Genomic DNA, 23,160 nt, shown 5'->3' on the forward strand with positions numbered 1-23,160 from the left:
TTCAGGAAAACATTTTATATGCACCATTTCTCCCTCTCCCAGAGCATGGGACAAGAAACACAATATAACCTTTCCTTCTTTACAGACTAGAACAAATACCATCCTTTGGAATGCTTTCATTTCAGTGCACTTTACTGTTTTTTTTTAAAGCAAGCTATAGTAACTATTACCAAGCGGTAGAAAAGTGCAGAGTTTTGGACGGCAGCGTTCTCCATAGGGTTGCACTGATTATTATTCTATTCACCTGGGACGGAGAATTGCTCCAACTCCATTCTCTCTAGTACAATTTGCTTCATCCAGAGCTGCTCATCAGATTTTCTTCTCAATAAATAAGGTATGTTGGCCCTGAAGATAGCTCACTATTTTATCTTCTATTTCCACGCCTTGAGCTATTTCCTCCTCAGAAAGAGATAATGGAGTCTGTGAGTCTTTGGTTACAATAATAACAGAGGTTCTCCGTGACTCCAGGATATTTGCTACCACCACCTGGTGACGATATTTCTCCAGAGCCTGACGTGACTTATCGATCAGGATCAAGGGATCCGTCTCCAATTTAAAGGAAATAACAAAAGCCTCCGGAGCCCATTCTTTGACAAGAGGAGACAGCATTTTTGGCACCATCTTCATCGTGATCTACATTGGGGAAAGACAACAGGAAAAAGAAAACATTGAAACAAGGGGACTAAGGAAATTCCGCCTTCACTTCACATGAATTTTACACTGGAAGGATTTTCAGGATGGTATTTTGTCAGATTTCACTGAACAAGGTAAAATGCCGCTAGCACAACAGCAAAACTGAATTCAAATACCCATCTACTGCTAACAATAACCAGGGTGTTCTTAAGCCACAAAGCAAGCCCACAGTAACTGCACCAGCTTATTTTTCTTATTTAAGTGCTAAAGTCCACTCCAAGAACGTAAACATCAGCAAAGGAAGATAAGTAAAGAATCAGAACTGCAAAATGCAGCGTTTTTGGCTCTCCAAAATCCAAGCACTTTATCAAATCATAACCCCTCTATCATCTCCTCAGGGCACGTGAAACATACATATGACAAAAAATGAGCAAAAGGAGTAATAGCCTTCTTACTCTCCAACTTCTTAGCACCTGGGTCTGCCACTGGGAATCAGGTAGGGTCATATTTTTCCTATGCTAAGGAATGAATTGTGAAAATGTACATTTTTGGTCAATGAGCCACTGCTCCGTGACCTCTCCCAGGTCTCACTGCCAGTCCCCCGCCACCACAGCCGTGACAGGACAGTGGGGCACGGGCAGGAGCCTTGCCCAGGTGCACCTCACCTGCAGGGCCCCCTCTGAGGACTGGATCTTGTGCTCGGGCATCTCTGAGGCAGGGATGTAGAAATCAGACACGGCAGCTGCCAGGTAAAACATGACACTGGAGCCTGCGAGAGACACAACCATCACCCACTGCTGGCAGCCTGCATGCAGCAGCCAGGCCCTACCACACTGCCGTTCTGCGGCAGGCTGCGCTCCCAACCCCGCTTCACACCGTGAGAGCTCGAGCCCCTCATACACACTTCCGAAAGGGGCCTCAGAACAGCACTAGACGCGCTCACTGAAGCAGGCTCAGCCCTTCAGCGCAGGGGTCCGGCTTCCCCCGTAGCACAGGGATCCCACAGAGCGCGTCCCTCGGCCCCCCCGGAGCCCAGGGGTCCCGCTGCCTCCCTCATTCCCCTCCCGCCGATCCCAGCCCCTCGGCCGCCCCCACCCGTACCGAAGGGCGCCAGGGCGCGGGCGGAGGCGCGAAGCAGCGCCAGGTACTCGTTCAGCTCGGTGAACTCGAGCGACAGCAGCGCACCCGCGTCGGCAGCCCGCCGGTAGGCGCGGAGGGCGGGCAGCAGGGCGGGCAGGGCGGCGGGGTCGGCGGCCACGCCGGGGGGCGGCCCCGGGGTGAGGCGGAGGGCGTCGAGCAGCGCGGGGCCGGGCGGCGGCAGCACGCGGGCCCAGGGGAAGGCGGAACGCGCGCGGTGCAGGAAGCAGACGCTGTACCCGGCGCTCACCAAGCGCTCGGCCGACACGGCGCCGCGCCGCCCGCTGCTGAAGTTCTCCAGGAAGCGCACGGCCCGCGCCTCCAGCGGCACCTGTGTGCCGCCCGACGTCACCAGCGCCACGCGCCGCCCGCTCGCCGCCTGCGCTGCCGCCCAGACCCGCACGCGCTCCTCCACCTCCGCCGCCGCTTCGCCCCTCGCCGCCGCCATGCCCGCCCTACCTCCGCCTACTTCCGCCGGAAGCGCCGCTCTGTCGCCACGGCAACGCGGCCACCGCGGTCGGGGACGCTGGAGCGGTCCGGCCGCTGCGAGCTGTGCGGGGCGGCGGCGCGGCTGCGGTGTCCCCGCTGCCGCCTCACGCATTACTGGTGAGGGGCCCCGGCTGCCTGCACCCCCCGGGGCTCTCGGTGCGGTCGCGTTTAAGGACAGACCTCACCGGTGTCACGAGTCGGGCTCGGGGTTTGGTTGGCTGCTTCGGTGGGTTTTTCCGCTCTGGTGCTGAAAGTGAGGTGTTTGCTGGAGCCGAGTGCGGGGGGGCTCTGTGAATGAAGGCCTTAATGCACAGGAGTGTGCTGACATCCCACCAAGCGTGCCTGTCCCTCTGACCCCAGGCTGAGCGTCGGGCCGCATCCCTCATTGCTCCCCGCAGCTACCTCAGAGGAGGCTGCAGCAAGCTGGGGTCAGTCTGTTCTCCCAGACAACAACAGGACAAGAGGAAATGGCCTCGAGTTGCACTCAGGGGGGGTTAGGTTGGATATCAGAAAAAAAATTCCTTCACCAAAAGGGTTGTAGAGCATTAGGACAGGCTGCCCAGGGAAGTGGGGGAGTCATCGTTCCTGGAAGTGCTCAAAAGACATGGAGCTGTGGCACTTAGGGTCATGGTTTATGGGTTAATGGTTGGAGTGATGGCCTTGGGGGTCTTTTCCAGTCTGAATGATTCAACAGTTCTAAGGAATTATGGGGTGACGGCTGTTGTGAGTAACGCTTGTGGTGAAAGTCCAGAAGAAACAACGAGTGATAATCTTCCTTTACATTGTTTCCAGGTAAACAAAAATATCATTATTTCCTTATTTTGTTAGTGATGTAGATCATCAGAAAGCCGACTGGGTTAGTATCCATGAGAAAATATGCCAACTGCTGATTCCAGTCCGCACATCCCTCCCTTTTATCACTTCTGAAGAAGAAAGAAAACACGGAGTGGAACAGCTGGTGAAGAGGCAGGTATGTACAAGAAGAAGGAATACCACTTCAAAGCGGTATTAACCAGTCAAATGCACTTCAGTGAAATTTGATTAGATCTCTTTCTATTTTTTGATGTACGTGGGGTTGGGAGGGCATGTAGTTTGTTAATCAGTATTTTGTTTACAAAAAAATATATATTAAAGACTCTGCAACTAAAACTTCCCAATGAAAGAGCGGGAATGTTCTCTCTCCAATTCTAAAAGTCTCTTGCCTTTTAGCAGTCCTTCCTCCAACTCCTGAGCTTCCTTATCTTCGCTGGCCCAGCAGCAGCAGTCCTGCATATCCTACCTTGCAAGGGCACTCAGGAGTAAGTCCATTGGGATTTGGCTGAGTTTTGGTTCTTACGAGAGTGTCCTCATCCCTCACTGATGAGAGGGATTCCCCTTTCTTAAAGCAGAGAGCAAAGAAATAAAACCCTTCCCCTTGTTTACCTGAACAACTTTAAATGCTCTTTCCCACTAAGAGTGGTTTTTTGTCCCTGCTTTTTGGCCTCCTTGGAGGTGCAGATGCGCAGCTCCTCTCCAGTCAGAGAGGTTTTGAACTGTTTTTTTGTTGTTGTTGCTTGCTTATGGGATGCAGGATCTGCCTTTCCACAGTGTTGATAAAATAAAATAACACACCCAAATACCTCTGTTACTTAGAACGATCTTTCCCATAAAAATAAATCATCCTTCTATCGCTGCATAACTCCTAATCACAGAATAGTAGGACAACAGAACAACTGCAAGTGAAATGGTAACAAACAAACGGTGCCACTGAGAGGATCATTAATCTTCTGTGTTTTACATCCTGTATTGTTTTTAAGATTGTTGCTGGGTCAGGTGTTAGTACTTTGGCTCGTTGCTGGAGTCATTACCTTTCTTGTGAGCATGCAGAAGGAAAAAGCCTAAAAGAGATGGAACCTGGATGGACAAAAGTCATGTGTGGTGAAAGCTTGTGACAGGCTTTAGGCAACAGATTCCTTTAAGATTTGTAGCAATTAGGCACTGACACCTGAGTTTGTACTGAAAATGACATCTGATGGAAAATTGCAAACAAGATTGTTGACCAAAGTGCGGAAAAACTGTGTTATGGCAGTATATCATGGAAGCTAAGAGGGTGGGAGTGGTGATGTGAAGGCCGTGGCTTATTATCTAAACATGTAGAAGGGGTCTGGAAGAGCAAAAGACATCCTAAATATAGGAAAAATAGGCTTCACTCAAGTTACAAACAAGCCATTAAGTTGCACAATTGTCAGGAGTATTTCTATCACTCAGAGTCAGTGTCAAGAATAATGCAGGGTGGTGGCAGTTTTTGTGCTTATTTACAGCTTAAAGCTTTTCCAAAAAAACATATCAAACATTGTTGTCAAAAGCATCTGTTACTACATTACTGATTTGATAGCAACTAAAACTATGCTATATACATTACAACACACCACGTGACCGCAGAATCAAAGCAGTACTTCAGCTGGAAGCTAATCATTTGTTTTTAAAAGGTTCTATGAAGAGCGCCAGGAATGTAGAACTGGTAGAGAAGTAGGCAAAGGGACACTCACTCCTCTTGATTGGAGTGCACACCTAGGTTAGCACACAGTGACTACAAAACTGCAGCTTGAGCCAAGGCTTGGATTGACCTTGTAGGAAAAGATACAGAGAGCAGATTCCAATTGTTTTTCTAAGTGAAGATTTTTACAGGATTTTTAACAACTCTCATTGCATTTGTTCTTTGACCTAAGTATATACTCCAAACTATTTAAACGAAGCAGATTCTCAGAATGTCAAATGAAGGGGCATGTTGTCTTCCTTCTCCCATAAGAAAAGAGTGAAAAAGCAGAAATATATTTTTTGTTACTTGCTTTCTTACATAGCAGGACTGCAGCTCCTAGTCCACAGATGAAGTCTGCTTTTATGTTCAGCAAGGTGTAGGGAAACTGGCCTAGACTGACTGACAAGCATCAGAAGAGCCGTATGGAGAGGGTGAGATTATTCGATGCCCCATCTTTGTTTTCATATTCAGAGGGCAAACAAAAATGCTTGAAAGGCCTTTGGAGCTCAGGGAAAAGCTACATAGTCTCATCACAATCACAGAAAAGCCCTTGCACGTGGGTTTATTATTTTCTGAACTTTTCTCTTGTACTTCACAAACTCTTGTGCTGTGCTTATTTGGAAAACATACAGCCCAAGCCTCTGTCAGGACAGAGGCAGGACAGAAGTGCACAGGAAAGCTTGTGCACTTCAGAATGCCCTTTGGCCTAAGGGAAGGTGCATTAAGTTGAGAGCCAGGAGGTTATGAGTTTCATACCTCAGATGCGCTCCAAAACTTTGTTGATAGAAATCTGCTTTTGTCAACATAGCCCTGGGGGTGCCTACAGACAATACCTCCAAACTGAAAAAATTCCAAGTTTCTGTTTGTGGAATAGCCTCACCTGCCTGCACCAAGCGTGATGTCAGCTTACCACAGCCTCTGGGGATGGGAAAAAATCTGCACCTCAGCCAGCTACAGCCATCCTCCAGCACCAATGCTAGCCCACATTTAAACTGACTGGGAACCCATCTTCCTCTTTAAATTGTATTTTTCTTTAAGCATGCCGTCATGACGGGTGCTTGAAAATGTGGAAATGGATGTGACACGGAGCCCCAAGTGTGTGCCTCCTGCTCCCACCTGCAGCAGGGCTGTGCCCTCAGCCTCCTCAAACCCTAACCAGGGGAAAAATGCATGGGAGCATCTTCAGAGAAATCTCTGTAATTGCAGCACACGTGAAAAGAGCGCTACGAGCAAGACAGCGCAGGGCCAAAGCTAATGATGCCTCCAAGGCTTGCAACTGCGCTGTCTTAAATATTCCATGCTGCAGGGCTTCTGTTGTCTCCTGCCCTTTCTCCTCTTGTGTGTGCCTCCATGCTCCTGGATGTCCTTGCTGCTGCAGGTTACTCTGGGATGTGTTCTGTGAGGCTCTCATTTATCTGGAAAGCTTGTCCCTTTATCTCAGCCAGGATCTCTGGTACACACTCACACACTGTCCTTGTGGTTCACTGTTCCTGAGCTGTTCCTTCACTTCTGTCTGCCTCTCTCAGCACTTCAAGTTCAGTAAAATGCTAAAATCATAACATGGCCTCGAAAAGCACTGAAATTTGCTTTTTCTGCCCTCTGCTCTGCTGCAGTTGGGAAACATAGGGCAACAAAGCACTGTCTACAAAGAGGTACAGCATTATTTTCTGCAGGCACTCACTGCACAGACCTGCCTGTGCCTCCTAGCCAAAGAGCGCTTTGCTGACTTACCATGCAGGCAGGCAGACCAGTTTGCAGGCAGCCTTCCCTCTGCGCTACTTGTGTGAAATGCCAAAGGAGAAGTGTTGGGAGTTAGCAACAATTACGATGAAAGCTAAGAGAAATAGATAGGTAAGCATCCTGGCTCTTTTTCATTGGCATCCCGTAGCATGTTGTAAGGGCACACCATCTGCAGTTGCTTTAGAACTCTTGGCAATGAGCAAGCATTCAAACAGAGAAACATTTCTGGAGCTGGTGATCAGGTACTGCAAAGGGTGACAAGACCAAACGTGGTATGGACTGCTAGGGGCAGCAAAGGACAGGAGGCAGTTGTACCTATGGGAAACATGATTTCTGACAACAAACAGAAATCCTACAAAGCTGCTTGACCACCAGACCGAGCTCACGTGATGGAGATAGTAGAGTCCTGGAATGGTTCGGGTTGGAAGGGACCTCAAAGCCCATTCCCATCAGACCCCCTGCCATGGGCAGTTTGCCAGGTACTACATCAGTTTGCCCAGGGCTTCAACCATGATACAGAAGTATAATGCAGTGCACTGGGGATTTCTGACTTTCACCAACTTTCCAGACTGTGCATCCAAACCACCAGCCCTTCAGAGCCCAGAACTGGCCAGCAGAGGGTGAGATGAAGCTGCCAGGCCCCAGGAATCACGCGGGTATGCTGCTGCCCACGCCGACCTGTCCTTACTCGGTGCTGTGGAGCAATGTGCTGCGGCACGATGTAACGAGCTCTCTCCTTGCTTCCCGACAGTGTCTCCTGCAGCTGGAGATGTGCCATACTGGCACTGGCCTGGCAAACCATACGCTCTGCTGCCTGCTATGAGTCACCATTATCGTCAGCAAAATCCTGCTGTAACCCCTTTGTCTGATCTTTTCTATGGTCTTGTGATGATCGTTCTCTGTGCTTCGCAGCTTTTATTGCTACAACCTTGTTAGTTCTTTTTCATAGGCCTAAAGGATTCTTTGTCCCATAAGACACCACGTGACCTAAGAGGATGCCCAGAGCTGTTCTTACCAGAAGTAGGAATGAAATCCAGGCTGTAATATGACAGCTTTAATTTCCATCTATTAATTATGAACACAAATAAAATTACAACAGTGATTGTTAACAGTGCAAACTGGAATGTAAAAAGAGACCATGCATATTTCTCCTTATCCTTTGCTCACCCTGCCCCATTATTATTTTTCCTGGCAGAAATACATCATTGATCTTACATCCAGCACAGCCCAGAAGTTTATTTTCAATGGAAAGCATAAAAATGCATTGCCCGCAGCTTTGCATGCATTGCGTTTCAGCATCGAAGTATATGGCTCAAGTTCTGTGCAACTGGTACCTGCCTATCTCCTCTTGGCTGAGGCCTGCCTTGGTAAGCACTGGTCTAAACAGTAACTTTGGCAGGGGCAAGACCTCCCCTGGTCTGGTTTCTGGTTTCCTTTCAGCATTCCAGGGAAGGGCCGGCTCTGCCTGAAGGGCATCCAGAGAGATTTCAGAAGTCACCCCCCAATTTCTGTCTGGGTCAGGGGAAAATATTTTTCATCAGTGGTGAGAGATGAGTGAAAACAAATTGAACATTTTCTCCATCTCTAACTGATTCTCACAAGTGAAGCGCTATGGAGTTCAGCTCTTTACCTCTGTGGCTTGGTATGGCTCACAAAAGCATTAAATTCCCAAGGATAGTTGGCAGTTTTCTCTGGGAATCAGCAGACTTTTGAGGCCATCCCATCAGAGGAGCACCTCTGTTTGTTCACGGAAGTGAGCTCTGCCTGGAGCAGAGCTTTTTCTCATTGACTGTATGGCTCAGCTGCAGACATAAAGGACTGAGAAATGATTGTAAACCATTGCTGTTACAGGAGCAGACACAACGCTCTGCTGGCAAAATTGAGCAATGTCAAAGATTGTTGGAAAATGGGATGGCAAGAGAAATATCCCATCAGTATTTTGAGTGGTATAATTCAGCAGTTGTTAGCTTCTGCCTGGAGCTTACCTGGTTTGGACACATGTTCCAGAGGCGTTGAATGCAGTGCAGTTTCTGTTTTCTCTTGTAGCTGTCTGTAAGTTACATTCTGAATACCTGCTTGACTAAGGAGAGCTCAGAAGTGGGGAATCCACAAACTGTGTCTTCATGTCAAACTGCTGTAAAGGGGTAACAGGCAATACCCTCTACATTTCTAAGCAGAAAGTGCTCTGTATCCTGCTTATTTCTATATGTCATTTCAGGTACTGGCAATCTTCAGCAGGCATCTAACTATCTCTCCCAAGCTCAATGGATTGTCCTGAGAACTCCAGATTGCAGCAGTGCTTTTCAGCATAGATTGCATCGCAGTTTGGGGCTTCTCTATGCTGCTGACGGAAACTTCGAACAGGCTTTATATCACCTGGCAAATGATGTAAGCCAATAACAATACAGCAGCCCTTCAGCTTTCCTTCCTTCTCTAGCTGTTCTGAGGTGTATGAACACCCAGCAGACAGCTTTGTAGTACTGATTTGAGGAACCAGGACAGTACACATTAAGAACACCTGAACTGCATGGGTCATAGACACCTGTGTATCCACATGTTAGCCAAAGTTGTGTTTTACCAGTTATGGTTATTCTCAAGTGATATATAACTTGTCTTTTCTACATCTGCTTAGAATTTTTTTTTCTGTTGGCTTTGTTAAAGTCCTGATATCAACAGACATTCCTACCACAAGCTGCTATAGTTGCCTTTTGTTCAGCAGATAAGTGATTGTATATTTTGGCTGTCATTTTCCTTAATACTTTTCTGTTCGATGGCAATTCTCCATCACCCATTCTTTAATGAATGCTTCACTTAACTATGTAAATGTCTGGTTTGGTACCTTTGTCCCCAATTCAATCTTTTTAGCCACGAGAGCAGTTTGTCAGATGTGAAGTGATTATTGCCAACAGTGTTCCTGGGGATACTTCACCTGTTAATTAACTGCCCAAAGGCAGATGAACTCCATGACTTATTATTTATGTCCCATGTCAACTAAATTTACCCAGTGCAGAGTGATGCATACTCACTACTGCTGAATTTGATAGTAGCTTTTTACAACAGCTTTCTGTGGGTGTAAGCAATGACATACATCAGAGGAGAATTAGAGGCTTTCTATCGTAGCATATACAACTCTGTCTTCATTCAGTTTGTAAACCTACTGTGAGAGACTCCCTGCTATGCCACTTTTGTGGGTTTTTTTAGGTTGCCTTGCTCTGGTGCCTGAAAAGGGGTAACACAGTAGGTTTTTTTACTACTAGTGAGTCTCTGGTCTGCATCAGAGCAGCCCAGGACCTGCTTGGATTTTGGCTGTGTGTCTGAGATCTGCTGAGAGTCACATGCCAGCTCAGAATAGCTGGAATGTGCAACTGCCTTCCCACTACCTTCCCCTCACTTTGGCTGGGGCTTTGGGGAAGAAACAGCCTCCACAGGCATGTCTGGAGAGCTGAAAAGTGGCAGCAAGTTGTTCATTTGAAGACAAGAGACATGCAGGATGCACACTAAGAGGAAGAGGTGTGGGGAACGTGCCCCATGCTTCAACAGGGCAACACACCATGAGAAGGAATCTTCTGCCCCAGCTAGCAGGGCTTTTGGGTGTGTTGCATTCCTGTGTATAGAACACAAAACACAGCTTTGCAGGTACCCCATTTTACAGTTCAAATCAGGTGTAGCTAATACTGTAGTTACCCCAAAAAAGACAGAATTTTGCAATATTATCAACCCATAATAATGAAATTTTCACAGGACTGTTATGAATGTTAACCTTCTGCTTTTTCTTTTTTTTTTTAAATATTGTTTTCAGATTTACTTTGCTAGTTCTGCATTTGGACTAAAATCTATTGAGACCTCTGGAGGATATTTCCACATGGCTAATATTTTTTTTCACCAGAACAAAATGGACATAGCAAACTCATTGTATGCTGAGGTTGGTAAATCCAAAGCTTATCCTATCTCTATTTCTCAATTAACCTTTTTTTTTTCTGTGCACTTTCCAATGTTTCCCTGTTTCTGATATGATGGCAACCATATCAGTGTTTTAACATCAACATTTTCATATCCAAACATTTCCCTGAGTTAAAATCAGAAGAAATAAATTCTGCAAAAGGTATTGAAGTTGTAATTTTCATAGGTAAACCTCATTGAAAAATAGCTTTACCACCCAAAGCCCCACACCAAAGGTTAAAGACATTTCCATGGGCAGTGAAAGGTGGCCAGGGAGTTTCCGTAACCAAAGAAGAGTGGCTGAGCAGCTGTGGGATGCAAACAAGCCATGTAAAATTTAAGCAGAATATCAGCGAAAAGACACACTGCTAAAAGCTTGTCAAGCAAAGGAAGTGACTGCTGTCTAATGATCCTAATAACTGCGAAAAAATGAACTTCTTGTTGTTTAGCCTGACTTTTTAATGAGGCTTTGCCTCCGCTCCCCTCACAAACTTCCACTGAATTTGCTTTGAGTTATCAGTTTAGTTAGTTTTGTTCAAGTCTGATGAAAATTAATATTCAGAGAGAGCAATGAGCTTCCAACTCAGGCTCCCACTGGGAGAAGAGCCATCAGATCTCCATGTGAAACACCCAGCTTAGCAGCTGCCTGCCCGCTGAGCAGTAGGTGCTGGGGTTGTTGTGGTAGGGACGTGCACTGCAGAATGCATTGTTTACAGAACAGCCAGTTGCTAAATACCGCGTGTTCACACGAGTGAAATAATTCATTCACTTCCTGGTAGGTCACTGACATCTGGCACACCTTTCTTGTGAAGTTAGTTCAAACGCAGGAGCAAATTCGCAAGCTGAGAGCAGAAAAGTCTCCGTTCACCGAGGACAAGGAAGTGGAAGTCAGTGAAGACACCATGAGTAAGAACCATGATTGCGCAGGAGCATGTGGGAGACAGGATTTTAAAAAATCCATCCGTCTTAGTGCTCATATTTACTAGGTTGGATTTTGCACTGCATTTCTGTAGAACAGATTTAATCAGAATCGTGGGTTCTTCTTGATAGTTATGCTGAATAGATAGTGCTGGCTGAAACAGATGAGGCCACTTTAGAAATGAGAGTGTTCAAGTGGAAACACAGCTTTGCCCTTTTGGTTTACCCTCCCCTTTTCACAGTATCCTTGACAGTGACTTCAATACAAGATGGTGCCTTTCAGGATTCAATTCCACTTCAGCATTCTCGTTTCTCAGCAGCTCCTTTCCTTCCATTTAATTAGGTGAAGTTTCATCTCACTTAGGTAGTTCCAGCTCTATCATCTGAAGCAGTGGGACACAATGGAATAGCATGTGTTGATAATTGGATGTATTAATCTGGAGAATACGCTAGGGGAAGGTGCATGAAGCATTAGGAAATATGCTAGTGTGCGTGATATGACTTCAGCACTCCACTGAAGTCAGACTAGATTCCATTATTTGTCTTCCTTCCACCATCTCATAAGAATATTGCTTCTGCAAATCCCTTTACCTGGCATTCTCTCAAATAGTAGTTGCTGCAATAGGAACCACACAAGGCAGGTCTATGTTAATCCATCTTTGGATGTGACAGGAGTATGAAAGTTGCTCTTTTCATGCAGCTGTTATGACTTCATATCCTTACTGAAGGCTAATCAACACAATTACGGACTGGATGAAAAGATATCTGTTAATGGGTATGGAATTTGCATGGAGCTGGTATGCCATACTGATGCTTGTTGTAGAAGTGCTTTGATGTCTAGAAGAGATAATTGGGCAGTTTTGAATATATTATCTTACATACATACACCCAACAAGATTATTTCATTCTTGATGCAGCTGAAGCCCAGCAAGCGGAAGCAATTCAGGTCCTGAATGCAGTACTAGATATCAGAGAAAAGGCACCAGAGCAAAAACCTGGGGAAACTGCCAGAGTCTTGCATGCTCTTGCAATGCTTTATTACCTAATCATGGATTTATCAAAGGTAAGTTTAACCTGTTGAAAGGGTGCAGGAGAGTGCTGGCCCCATCCCATGAAGGCAGGAACACAAGCCAGCTACCTGTGTTCCCTGGCTCCTCTCCTGAATGCACAGCTGCCTCGGAGCACTGGATAACTCAGGGCAAAGCTCTGCACAAAGCCAGCTCATGCTCTGCACTCTGTCAGGGCTAAAAAAAGCCCACTGGGTCTGTTTTGAGCATCCACAGTGGATCCTGCAGTTACTCACATTTTCTAGGTTTGTCCTTCATCCTGGCAATGTAGGTGTCTGTCACAAGCCACATTTAGACATCAGGTTGGATGTTATCCACTGAGAAAGACGTAGGCCTTGCATGCATCCCTCCGTGAGCAAGACTCCCTGTAATCACCACGATGGGACCCTGTTATTCAGTTTTGAATTTATGCTGCTGTATTTGATATCTTATGGCTAAAAGTTTCAGACACAACTGCAAACTTCAGTGTGCAATTTTCTGCACTTAAAATAATTAATTTTGAGAAAGTGCTGAGCATTAACCATCTGAAAATCAGGCCTCTTTTTTTGGATGGAGCAGTCGGAATCTCAGGTTTTTTCTGTGATTTGGAGGATGGAAATACAGATTATTAACAGTCTCTGTTGTATTAGAGAAAGCTATAGTGCAAATAAGTGTTTGGACAACACAAAGAAAGAAATTCAAAGTAGAAAAAAAAAAAAGGTAAAGCTTTGTAATTGTGAGAATGTCTAGTCACTGGAAGAGCTACCAAGGGAAATGAGGGATTTAGTTCAAATGGAGTCAGTGCAGCTGGTTTTTCCTGAAATAGCTTTCAGAATGTTCAGATGAACTGTTGTGTCAGATGGCAGGTAATGCTCTCCAGCAGGAGGAGCTGGGGTTGGTAATCTCTTCTGTCTGCACCACTGGATCCTAAATATGATATCTGTTGGCAGCTTTACTCTCTCCTTTAAAGCAGCTTGTACAGGTCACCCTCTGAAGCAGGCGGCTGAGCAATTGGAGCCTGGATCAGATCCAGCGCAGCCATTTCAATGAGTCTCTACAGGTATTTTAAGTACCCCTTGAGAAAAGCCAAATTCTTCACAATTACATTGTTATTTCTGTTTCACTCCAGGCTTGTGAAATAGGGATGAAAGCCTTTGACCTGCTGAAACAACTGCCCCAACAAGAGCCTCTAGAAGCCGTCGGCCATTTGCTAAAGCTGATCGACTCCCAGCCTTCCTGCACAAAATAAGGAGCTCCTTCTACCAAAGCCAGGTGCTTGGCTAGGTTATCTAACTAGGTGGCTGAATGTGTTGAAAATGCATTGCAAGCTATAAGTCCTTTCTGCTGTTGCCACCTTTCTAGAAGTATCCCTTTCCATCTGGAAGTTTGAAAGCTGAGCTTGTGGTATTAGTTAATTGTTAGGTGCTTGTCAACCTCTGCAGACTGTTAACAGCATGACTATGGGAAACAAAAGCAGTACCAACGCAAGGTGCATAAATTGTTACCTACTTGCTAACATAAACAAGGGTAACAGCCTCTTATCACATTGTCTGACAAGAAGTTAAGACCAACTGAAATGTGTTTGTTACTGTTTTCCTCAATTTTATTTTCACTTTGATGAGTAAGATATGGTGGAAGGCTATGGGAGGGGCTGGGGGAACGTCTCCACTGCATTCCTAACTTGGATGGTTGACACCTGCTCCCCAGAACCTGGTTGGACTAGTTCAGGTGTTGCTTTCTACCTTTCTGAAGTGCCCCTCCATTTCCAAATCCACGCTCTCACTTTTTTGCAGACCTCCATCAAGCTGGCTGCCAACCTGCAGCCCTCACAGGCTTCCTTGCCAGTGCCCTGGAGAGCAGAGAAGGAAGAATGGCAGGGCACAGGGTACACGTGGCCCTAGCAGTGAAGGCCAGGGGCTCTAGGGGAGAGCTAGAGGAGTCCCCAAGAGCGAGATGGGTGCAGGGCTGGAGGCAGCTGTGCAGTGAACTTGGTTCAGACACTGGAGCATGTGACAGCCATGCACCGCTGGGAGAGGTTAAGGGAAACTTGCCCTGCTGCTAAGGTCTGGATTCAGCTGAGCTTTAAGCCTACGATTAAGTCTCATTTACTTCAGGAGGATTTATGAATGCATTTAATTGCCTTGCTGAATTGGGTTGGAGTCAAGTACGCTTTTAAATGGTTCGTCGAGCTGGGACTTGACCAATTAGAAGGGATTGATGCCGCTAGTAAAGGGAAAGTCACTCACTCCAATTCAACTGATTTTTAATTGCACAGGGTGGAATAGCTGTGATCAGTGCATGCAAGGGGCCCCATGGCAGACCAGGGCAGCTCCCCAAGTGTGTAGGAATGCCTGTGGGAGCAGGGGATGCCGGCAGCCAGGATGCTCGGCGCCTGCTGGCACGGTGCCTCAGGACGTGGAGGATTTGGGTCACTGTGGCTGGGGATTTGGAGCTGTGGCAGTAATCCCCCAAGACATGCCACGGCCAGGCTGGCTCTGTGTGACATATCAGGGCTGGTGTCCCTTCCATGGCGCTGCCACACGGCACAGCATCACTGTTGGCTGCTTAAAGCAGTGTGAAAATTAATTTTTCATAGATCCGCATGCTGGGCATCTCCAGTAGCAGGGCCCGCACAGTGATGAGAAGGGAATGGAAGTGGCAGTAACAGTGACGAGAGCAGCCTGGGGCAACCCAGCGTCCCAGCACGCAGAATATTTTGGGAAGAGCTGGAAGATTTTTACAGGAGCACTTTTCTATGACCCTCTGAAACAGCCGTATCCCCTGCATACACTTTAGGGCAAAGAGCTATTACAACAAATAGCAGAAAACCAAAGCAAACAAGCTCAGCATTTCTTTGCCCGGCAGTGTCCAGACTTGCAGCCCTTGGCACCAGTTTGGGTAAAGGAGAAATTCCCCCAGGAAGCAGCCAGGAGATGGCAACAACACAGCCAGGAGCGCAGTGCAGGCATTTCATAACGAGGAGCTTTGTGTCCCTGCAAGAGAAAGCTTTGGCAAGGAGCAGCTCTTGCTAGGGAACCCACTGCTACCACCAGAACAGAGGTTGGACATAAACCCCCTACAAACAGCCCCGGAGCTGCACCCACGGGTGGCCTTGCTGAAGCTCTGACCCGCTGCGCTCCATCCAGCGGCGCTCCCCCCAAAAATAAAGGCACACAGCACAGCAGGTTGGGTCGCTGCATACATTCCTGTTTATTGTTAGCACACCACACGCCTTTCTCCATTCTCTTGGCACTTATGTATATGCACATTAGGAAAAAAAAGAAAAAGTGTGTGCAGTTTTCGGGATGCTGCACAGATATGTGATGAGTTTTGTCACGTTCTTCTTTTTTTTTTTTTCTACCTTTATTTTCAATATACTCACTTCCAAAACAGACAAATAAATTAAAAAAAAAAAACACACTATTAAATAACTGCACACAGCTTTGGGAATGTGCCAGTAGCTCCTACAACAGTTGCACTCGGGGGAGAAGGGCTGCTTTTTGTGTTGGATTTTTAAAGTTTTGTTTTAAAAGAACAGTATTTCTCATTTTTAATATACTAAGGACTAAAATTCAGTGCAATAGATACAACTACAGTGCAGGTAATTAACTATACAAAAGTCATCCTAACCATGTACAAGCTTTCCTTAGAGTCGCTATAGAGACTAAACCTTTGCATCTGTACCTTTTTGTATACATTATACACTGTGAATATACTCCAAGAATATTTACAGTACGTTCCTTGTCAATCAGAAGCACTATAACTTAACGTCTACTATTAACACCATTGAACAAAAATATATATAATATAAATATCTTCCAGTCTATACACAGAGCAGGAAATGTATGTATCCGTGTGGTGAATTTCGGTGACTCCAGGATCGATGTGGTAGCGATGGGCAAGGTGTGCTGCAGCGTGGGACCGCCAGCCGCTCCCGTCACCGCAGGGCTCCGGGGGACAGCACTGTGCCAGGGAAGGCTGAGGCCGCAGCTCTGCGCTGCCGGTTGAGCTCCCGCTCCTCTCCCCCAGCACTTCGTGCTACAGTTGACCAATAAGGCAAATATTGCCGAGAATACGCTAAGAGACCCCCTCCCCTCCCACCTCAGCCCGCCTGAGCCTGCAGCCAGCACGGGAACGGATGAAATCCAGGCGAGGAAGTGCACGCAGCCCTCCGCTCAGAAAGCTGAGAAGCTGTTCCAGGAGCCTGCACAAGGGGAGACGGCGCTCTGCAACCTGCTCCAGTACTGGTGACCTCCCCAACCTGCTCCGTGGGAAGCGCTGCGCTCCGGCACCTACAGAGGAGCAGGGCTGTGCCCACCCCTCTCATCCTCAGCGCTGCCCCGAGGTGCTCCCAGAGGGCAGGGAATCCCCACCCACGAGCCCAGTGGGGGGTTGAAATCTTAGACTGCTTTAAAAAAGAACTCTAAAAAAAAAAAAAACTGTTGGTTTAGACTTAGTCAAATTACACGATTTCTCTATGATTAGAATGTTAAAAAAAGTTTCCAGCTTTAAAAACCTCCGCTATGTGATTTCTGCATGAAATAACCTATCTCTTCTTTAAAAAGGGAGCCACCCTCCTGCTCGCGGAGGCTGGAGGATGCTGCTTGGTTGGTTTTAAAACATTAGTCATTGTTTCTGAATCTATCGGCTTTGAAATCCTGGACGTGAAACCAGCTAAAATCGTTCCTAGCAAAAATACGTCAGTCAGTCACTGATGAACCAGGCGGCCCGTGGGGGAGTCTGGAGAAGGAGCATATGCAGAAGAGCCAGACCCCCCGCTCCCTCCTTCCTCGTTTCTGTACAAAGTATTAAAAACACTCAGGAGAGAAGTTAGGAGGCTCGGAGGAGATGGGACGTGCCGCAGCTGGTTAGACCTGGGAGTCAGCACCCAAGCTGTGGAACTCATCCGGGGTCTTGTCGCTCTGGCTCGCACCCCCCTGACGGAAGCCGGAGGCGATCTCATCGAAGGTCCGGCCCTTTGTCTCCGGCACCTTGAAGTAGGTGAAAACGAAGAAGAGGACTAGCAGCACCGTGAAGATGATGAAGACGTAGGAGCCGCAGAGTTGCTGAAAAGGAGAGCGCCAAGAAGCAGTGAGCGTGTGGATGGAGCCACTAAAACCTGGGGCTCTGCTGGGGCTGCCAGAGCGCAGCCATCTGCCAGTGCTGGGCACAAAGCAAAGCACCACGGCCTGCACCCTCCCCACCCTGAGGAACTTGCCATGTGGTGACTGTCCTGCCCGTACCCACTGCTTCAAAAACAGTGCCAGCGTGCTCCTGGACACAGCTTCCCCACACCTCCTCCCTAGGGGCATTCCCCATACCAAGCTCAAAGCAAACCCAAGTCACAATCCTAACACAGGTTTTAGGGCTCAGGAATCTCATCTATGCACATCATCCAACTGGTGCAGCGTTATGCTGTCCGCACACACACCCCAGACCCACTGCCCCAGCAAACAGGAGGTGATTACCGCAATGTACTGGAAGCCCATGCCCACAATGAAGTTCGAGGTCCAGTTAGACAGCCCAGCAACAGCGAAGGCAGCAGGACGAGGGCCTTGGCTGAACAGTTCTGCCACAATAAACCAGGGGATGGGGCCTGGACCGATCTCAAAGAAGGCCACAAACCCAAAGATGGCAACGATGCTGAGGTAGGACATCCAGGGCATTTGGTCCTAGTCCAAGGGAGAGAGAAAACAGGTCAGCAAATGCTGCTCATGGGGATGGACAAAGCACGTGGCCAGCACAGGGGAGACTGCAGACAAGTGCGATGGTAGCAAAAGCCATGAGGTTTCTCTAGACTGGAAACAGGGTTCCTGGGACCCCAAGAGAGATCTGCACAGAGAAAACCACACAGATCCCTGGGAGAACGTCCTTCCTCATCTCCAACCCCATCTCCCCACAAGCCACCACAGTGAGGAGCGGTGTGCAGGGCCTCCTCCCACCCACTCCCCAGCAGCCCCCATCACTCACCAGCAGCGTCAGAGCAATGGTCATGAGCACGGCACACCCTGCCATCCCCGCCAGGCCGATGAGGTGAAGGGTCCTGCGTCCAGCTCGCTCCACCACAAAGAGCTGTCAGGTAGGGAGACATCTGTCAGCACCTCCAGCTGGAGAAAATCCCCTCCTACCTCCCTCCCTGCACCCACCTTCTCAGGTAGCATGTCACACACTCACCACCCCCACCCAGCCCAGTGCAAAGCTCTCAGGGGGAGGGGGTGGCCAAGGCAGGCTACAACTCACCGAAACAACAGTGAAAGCTGTATTCACCACCCCAGAGCCGATGGTGGCATAGACGGGCTGCTCCACGCCTGACTTCTCAAAGATGCTGGTGGAGTAGTAGAAAACCTACAGACAGAAAGGATGTGCCATGAGGAAAGGAGTCACCTCAGCTTGGGGCTGGCCCCAACCTGCAAGCCACGCACACCAGACCCAGCATGGCCCGTGCTCTTGTGGCTGGGTGAAACAAGCTGACCCGTGGTGGGTCCCCAGCCCTACACTCACCGCATTGATCCCTGAGAGCTGCTGGGACAGCTGCAACACGATTGCGATGAGGATGGGCTGGCGGTACATGGGAGAGCGGAAGAGCTCCATTATAGTGACCTTCTTCTCTCGCATCATTTGCCGGCTCTCCTCCTTCATCTCCTGCAGGTCACTGCTGACATCTGTTGTGCCCCGGAGCTTCTTGAGGACTGAAGGGAAGCAGACAGACCAGGTCAGGAGTGACCGAGGGCCCCACACACACAGCAGGATGAGCTCAGGGATGCGAGTCACTCACCGCTCTTGGCTTTGTTCTCCTCGTTGCGATTGATCAGGAGGAAGCGGGGGCTCTCAGGGGCAAAGGGCAGGATGATGCACTGCAGCAGGGCAGGGATGAAGATGAACCCCAGGAGCAGCGGCCAGAGCGAGTCATTTCCCATGATCAAGTCCAAGCCAAACACCTGAGAACAAGAGGGTTTGAGCCTCATGAGTGCTGTGGAGTCTCCCCTTCTCCTTTAACCCAGCTTGCTGCAAGCTGGATCCAGCTCTGCTTCGTGGGGCACCCATGGACACTCAAAGCCTCACAGCGTGCCTATCAGAGGGGCAGAGCACCATGCTGCGTTCAAGCAGCCTGCAGACATTACATCGCAATGCTGGGCATCCAAACTCTATATCTCACAGCATCCTGGTGCCTGCTGAGCCCTGCTCCATCCCTCCAACCCTGGCTCTTCCTGAAGGGCTGTGCAGAGCCACAGAGCAATGCTCCTGGGCCACCTGAGACCCGGAGCAGCATCAGCAACACAGAGAAAATCCTTACTGACTATCCAGAAACAGTGCTGCAGACAGACAGACCCCCTGGACAGCACTTACCTGTGCAATGAGAATGCCCACAACAATGCCAAGCTGGTGGAAGGTCCCCAGCGCGCCCCGCAGCGCGGTTGGCGACACCTCGCCCACATACATGGGCACGAAGCCGGTGGTGAGGCCGGAATACAGGCCAATGATGAAGCGGCCGAGAATGAGCATCTCAAAGGACAAAGCCATCTTGGAGAACCCCATGAGGACAGCGGCCAGGAAGGCGAGGATGTTTGACATCAGCATGGAGTTGCGCCTGTGGAGGCAAAGAGGGAAGGCGATGAGAACACCAGACTCAAGGGGGTATCGGGAGGGGCTGCTTAGCCACATGAAACCAAACGCCAACTCTTTGCACGAGGGAGGCGTCCAGAGTCATTCCCCATGCAGAAAAGCATCCAAGGCTGAAGCGTAAGCACCACACAGGACTCACAATCTGTCTGCGCAGCCTCCGGGGCAGTGCAGGCACATGGCCGCACACCGCTGGGAAGCGGAGGCACTCACAGGGTTCGGCAGGAAAAAGCTGATGCTCCCCCGTGACAGCCAGAGAGTTAAACAGATGCTGCCCAAAGGAGCACAACACGGTGCGGTTTTGATACACACTTATTTGAAACAGCAGACTCTGAAAAGGCCAATGGGGAAGCTATTAAGGGACAGACTACATGCTTTTGGCTCGCATGAAGAGCTCAGCTCTGCAGCAGGCCAAGCCTTGGGGAGGCCAGGAAAGAAGGCTTGGCAGCTCCCAGCACAGGCAGTAATAAGCTACAGAGGCTGGAAGAATGGTCTCATAGGCAAGGCATGAGCACCAGAGCCAGGCCCCGCCACCAGGGGAGGTGGCACATGCTTGGCACTCACCGGCCAAAGCGATTGACAAAGAGTCCCACGGAAAAGGATCCAATCATGCCTCCGACCGAGAAGATGGCAACAGAGAGGGACCACAGCGTGGTGAGGGTGGCAGGGCTGATGGGCTCCTCATATCGGTACAGCCAGGTGTGGTTGTAGAAGTCTTCAATCACCTGCAAGGGGGAAGAAATGAAACCACAGGGTAAGGTTGTCTCATGCTGAGTGGTTCATATACATCTGCCTGCAGGGCCATGCTGTGCAGGGCTGGGCTTGTCCACACTCACAGCCTGCCCCAACACACAGCATTTCCTTGAGGAAGAGCTGCCTGTGACCAGATCCACAGCACTGACAACGTCCCATTGCAATGGTGGATGCAACACAGCCCCCAGCACACCTTACTCCAAGCACCATTGGCTTGGGAAGGATGTGACAGCCCAACATCGGTCCCCTGGGTCTGGGCTCACTGCAGGCCCGGCCCGGCCCCCTGGCACTGCAGGTGCCCCTGGCAGGGTTCACCAGCCACGGGATGCGAAGCTTTGCCCAGGCTTGCTTTGAAGTGGAGCAGACACCACAGGCTCCAGCCCCAGCTGCACAGCCCAGTGTCAGCCCGGGCACAACTCCTACACTGCAGCCACATGCAGCTGCTCAGATGGACTGTGTTGAGCCTCGCATCCTCCGCCAGCAACCAAAATTCCCATGCCCAGTTTCAGTGGGGAGTGAGACTCCTGGCCTCGTCACAGCCGCTGCCATCCTAGTTCCTCCCCACAGGCAGCTGCACCTCCACACCTGGAGCATCAACCCTGCCATGATTTCAGTGCCACAGCCCAAACAAGGAGGCTGGGATCGCCTGGCAGCAGGGCACCTTCACCGCTGACACCCAGGCTGGCGCAGGCACAGAGCTTCAAAGCTTTCCCTAGCTATTACCCACGCACCCTTCTGCTAAGGCTGGGCAAGTCCTCCTCCACTCTTGCTGTTCGAGATTTCATCTGCATCACCAGTGCCATGAATTCCTCGGCCTCAGCCAAGCCACCTACAGACTGCGGGCAGCTCCCCATCACCCTGCAAGCCTCAGTCACAAGGCTTGGCCCATCTCTTCCCCATCACAAGACAATGTGTCACCGAGCAAGCCCTGGTTTGCCGGCACGTTCCCATTAAACCCAGCGCTCCTTTGCTTTCCACTAGGTGGGAGCCACCCAGCTGCAGGCTGGCAGCAAGCTGATAGCACGGCTCGGATCTGGGAGGAAACCCGATGGGATGCGCAGCGAAAATGCAGCCAGACAGGTTCTGGGCTCACCCTGCCAAGGCTCGGCGCTGCCAAAATGCCTCTGAAGCCACTGCAGGAAGGTCAGGCTCCTCCCTGGGTCACCACGGACAGGCAGGGATGCAGCGAGCGACGGCGAGGGGGTGAGCGGGGCTGCGGGAGCAGCTCGGGTCCCTGTGTATTTCTAAAACACAGCCAGCCAGCTGCCAGAGAGCTTGAAGCAAGCCAACAAGGGCCACGGGCAGCCCCTACCCAGAGCAACACACCTGTGCCCTGAAGAAATAAAGGCTCAGGTACACCAACACTGTCCCTACTAACAGAGGAGCTCCGCCGGCTGCAAGGAGAAAGGGCTTCATGCAGCAACAGGAGCTGCTCTTTGACAAAGCAATGGGCCCCAAGGCTTCTTCCTACCTAAGGTCACCAAAATATTTGTAACTACAACCGGAGTACACATCAGAAAAAAGAAAAGCCCGCTGCCTTAACGACGCCACTCGCAGCAGCACAACTTGGAGATGCCATCTCCCTGCCACACATGCAGCTCTGGATTTCTCTTCCCAGATGATAAAGGAGGGCCTGAAACTCTAAGTCCTGATTATTAGACACCTGAAAATTGTGTTAAGGAGGCAGATGGTTAAAGGGAAGCTGCGTTTAAAGCTCAAGCTGGGCAGAGAAGCAATAAGCCTGCCTTCTCTACCAGGAACTTAGTGGCTGCAGTTATTTAACAATTTATGTAATGAACGCACCAGCGTGATGCGGGCTAAAAATAGGGCCTGCAATGGGACCTGGGATGCAGCTCCACACAAAGCACGATCAGGTTGCAGTGGATCCTCTCCGGGACGCGTACAAGTGGAATTTTTATCACCAGCGGCCCCGGTTCACTGCTTTACAGCCTCGCAGGGAGGACAAATGGGACAGGGAGAGGCCGCACCAGATTCCTCCCTGCCTTCCCCAGAAGCCTGCAGCTCACTTCCTAAGAAGCAGAGAGGAATCCAAGTGACGGCCAATGCCCCAGAGCTGGCCGAGCCCTGCTTCCTTTGAGCTGTGGTTTTACTGCTCCTCCCTGCACTGCGAAGGCCCAAGGGGTCAAACAGGCAGCACTCCAAATCCCTCCTCCCAGTCCCTTTCCCCAGGGCAGAAGGGACCAGTGTGGAACCCTGCTGTGAGCTGATTGCTGGGAGGGGATGAAAAACCCTTTTGAGCTTAATGGGAGAGGAACAAGGGGGGTGTTCCAGTTTGCAAAGGCTGTCTGTGCCTCCCTGCCTTCCTCCTTCTCCCCACTTCATTTCAGCCCTCACCCGCTTTCACGC

The 23,160-nt window shown here is 49.5% G+C and overlaps 3 protein-coding genes and 1 long non-coding RNA gene across 9 annotated transcripts in view; 2 read left to right on the plus strand and 2 right to left on the minus strand.

Moving 5' to 3' along the window:
- PPCS (phosphopantothenoylcysteine synthetase) lies at nt 1-2,151 on the minus strand. 3 transcript variants are annotated; one of them, XM_021417792.1, is made up of 3 exons: nt 2,021-2,151; nt 1,299-1,402; nt 1-633 (listed from the first exon to the last, which is right to left on the minus strand). In XM_021417792.1, the coding sequence occupies exons 2-3, from the start codon at nt 1,389-1,391 to the stop codon at nt 310-312; spliced, it is 417 nt and encodes a 138-aa protein (XP_021273467.1). In that variant the 5' UTR covers nt 1,392-1,402; nt 2,021-2,151; the 3' UTR covers nt 1-309. The 3 variants fall into 3 exon arrangements, with proteins under 3 accessions (XP_021273467.1, XP_021273469.1, XP_021273468.1); XM_021417794.1 differs by lacking the exon at nt 1,299-1,402 and having other exon boundaries at nt 2,021-2,147; XM_021417793.1 differs by lacking the exons at nt 1,299-1,402; nt 2,021-2,151 and adding an exon at nt 1,735-1,868.
- Nucleotides 2,072-16,859, plus strand: ZMYND12 (zinc finger MYND-type containing 12). Of its 2 annotated transcripts, XM_021417786.1 has the most exons (9): nt 2,072-2,485; nt 3,088-3,229; nt 7,713-7,884; nt 8,736-8,905; nt 10,317-10,439; nt 11,236-11,362; nt 12,292-12,437; nt 13,550-13,692; nt 16,243-16,859. In XM_021417786.1, the coding sequence occupies exons 1-8, from the start codon at nt 2,217-2,219 to the stop codon at nt 13,667-13,669; spliced, it is 1,269 nt and encodes a 422-aa protein (XP_021273461.1). In that variant the 5' UTR covers nt 2,072-2,216; the 3' UTR covers nt 13,670-13,692; nt 16,243-16,859. The 2 variants fall into 2 exon arrangements, with proteins under 2 accessions (XP_021273461.1, XP_021273460.1); XM_021417785.1 differs by lacking the exon at nt 16,243-16,859 and having other exon boundaries at nt 13,550-13,997.
- Nucleotides 3,236-7,706, plus strand: LOC110408745. The gene is made up of 3 exons (XR_002444516.1): nt 3,236-6,996; nt 7,086-7,173; nt 7,269-7,706. It is a non-coding gene; the product is annotated as an uncharacterized LOC110408745 (long non-coding RNA).
- SLC2A1 (solute carrier family 2 member 1) overlaps nt 15,765-23,160 on the minus strand; it is a 14,543-nt gene continuing 7,147 nt past the window's right edge. For 2 of the 3 annotated variants that reach the window (XM_021417783.1, XM_021417784.1), the window contains exons 3-10: nt 20,605-20,765; nt 19,768-20,008; nt 19,196-19,358; nt 18,922-19,109; nt 18,661-18,765; nt 18,391-18,492; nt 17,889-18,092; nt 17,289-17,486 (exon numbers count right to left, since the gene is read on the minus strand). In XM_021417783.1, the coding sequence (XP_021273458.1) occupies nt 17,289-17,486; nt 17,889-18,092; nt 18,391-18,492; nt 18,661-18,765; nt 18,922-19,109; nt 19,196-19,358; nt 19,768-20,008; nt 20,605-20,765 (1,362 nt within the window). Of the gene's footprint in view, nt 17,487-17,888; nt 18,093-18,390; nt 18,493-18,660; nt 18,766-18,921; nt 19,110-19,195; nt 19,359-19,767; nt 20,009-20,604; nt 20,766-23,160 lie in introns of all 3 variants that reach the window. The other variant, XM_021417782.1, reaches the window with a different exon arrangement.

Source organism: Numida meleagris, chromosome 20, assembly GCF_002078875.1.
Source record: "Numida meleagris isolate 19003 breed g44 Domestic line chromosome 20, NumMel1.0, whole genome shotgun sequence".
Classification (NCBI taxonomy): Eukaryota; Metazoa; Chordata; class Aves; order Galliformes; family Numididae; genus Numida; species Numida meleagris.

Coding starts and splice junctions, on each gene's coding strand:
- PPCS (XM_021417792.1), bottom strand. CDS start 1,391: ATGTTTTACCTGGCAGCTGCCGTGTCTGATTTCTACATCCCTGCCTCA. Junction 634..1,298: donor CCTCAGAGGGGGCCCTGCAG/GTGAGGTGCACC, acceptor TCCCCAATGTAG/ATCACGATGAAGATGGTGCC.
- ZMYND12 (XM_021417786.1), top strand. CDS start 2,217: ATGCCCGCCCTACCTCCGCCTACTTCCGCCGGAAGCGCCGCTCTGTCG. Junction 3,230..7,712: donor AACAGCTGGTGAAGAGGCAG/GTATGTACAAGA, acceptor TTTTCCTGGCAG/AAATACATCATTGATCTTAC. Junction 11,363..12,291: donor AGTCAGTGAAGACACCATGA/GTAAGAACCATG, acceptor TTCTTGATGCAG/CTGAAGCCCAGCAAGCGGAA.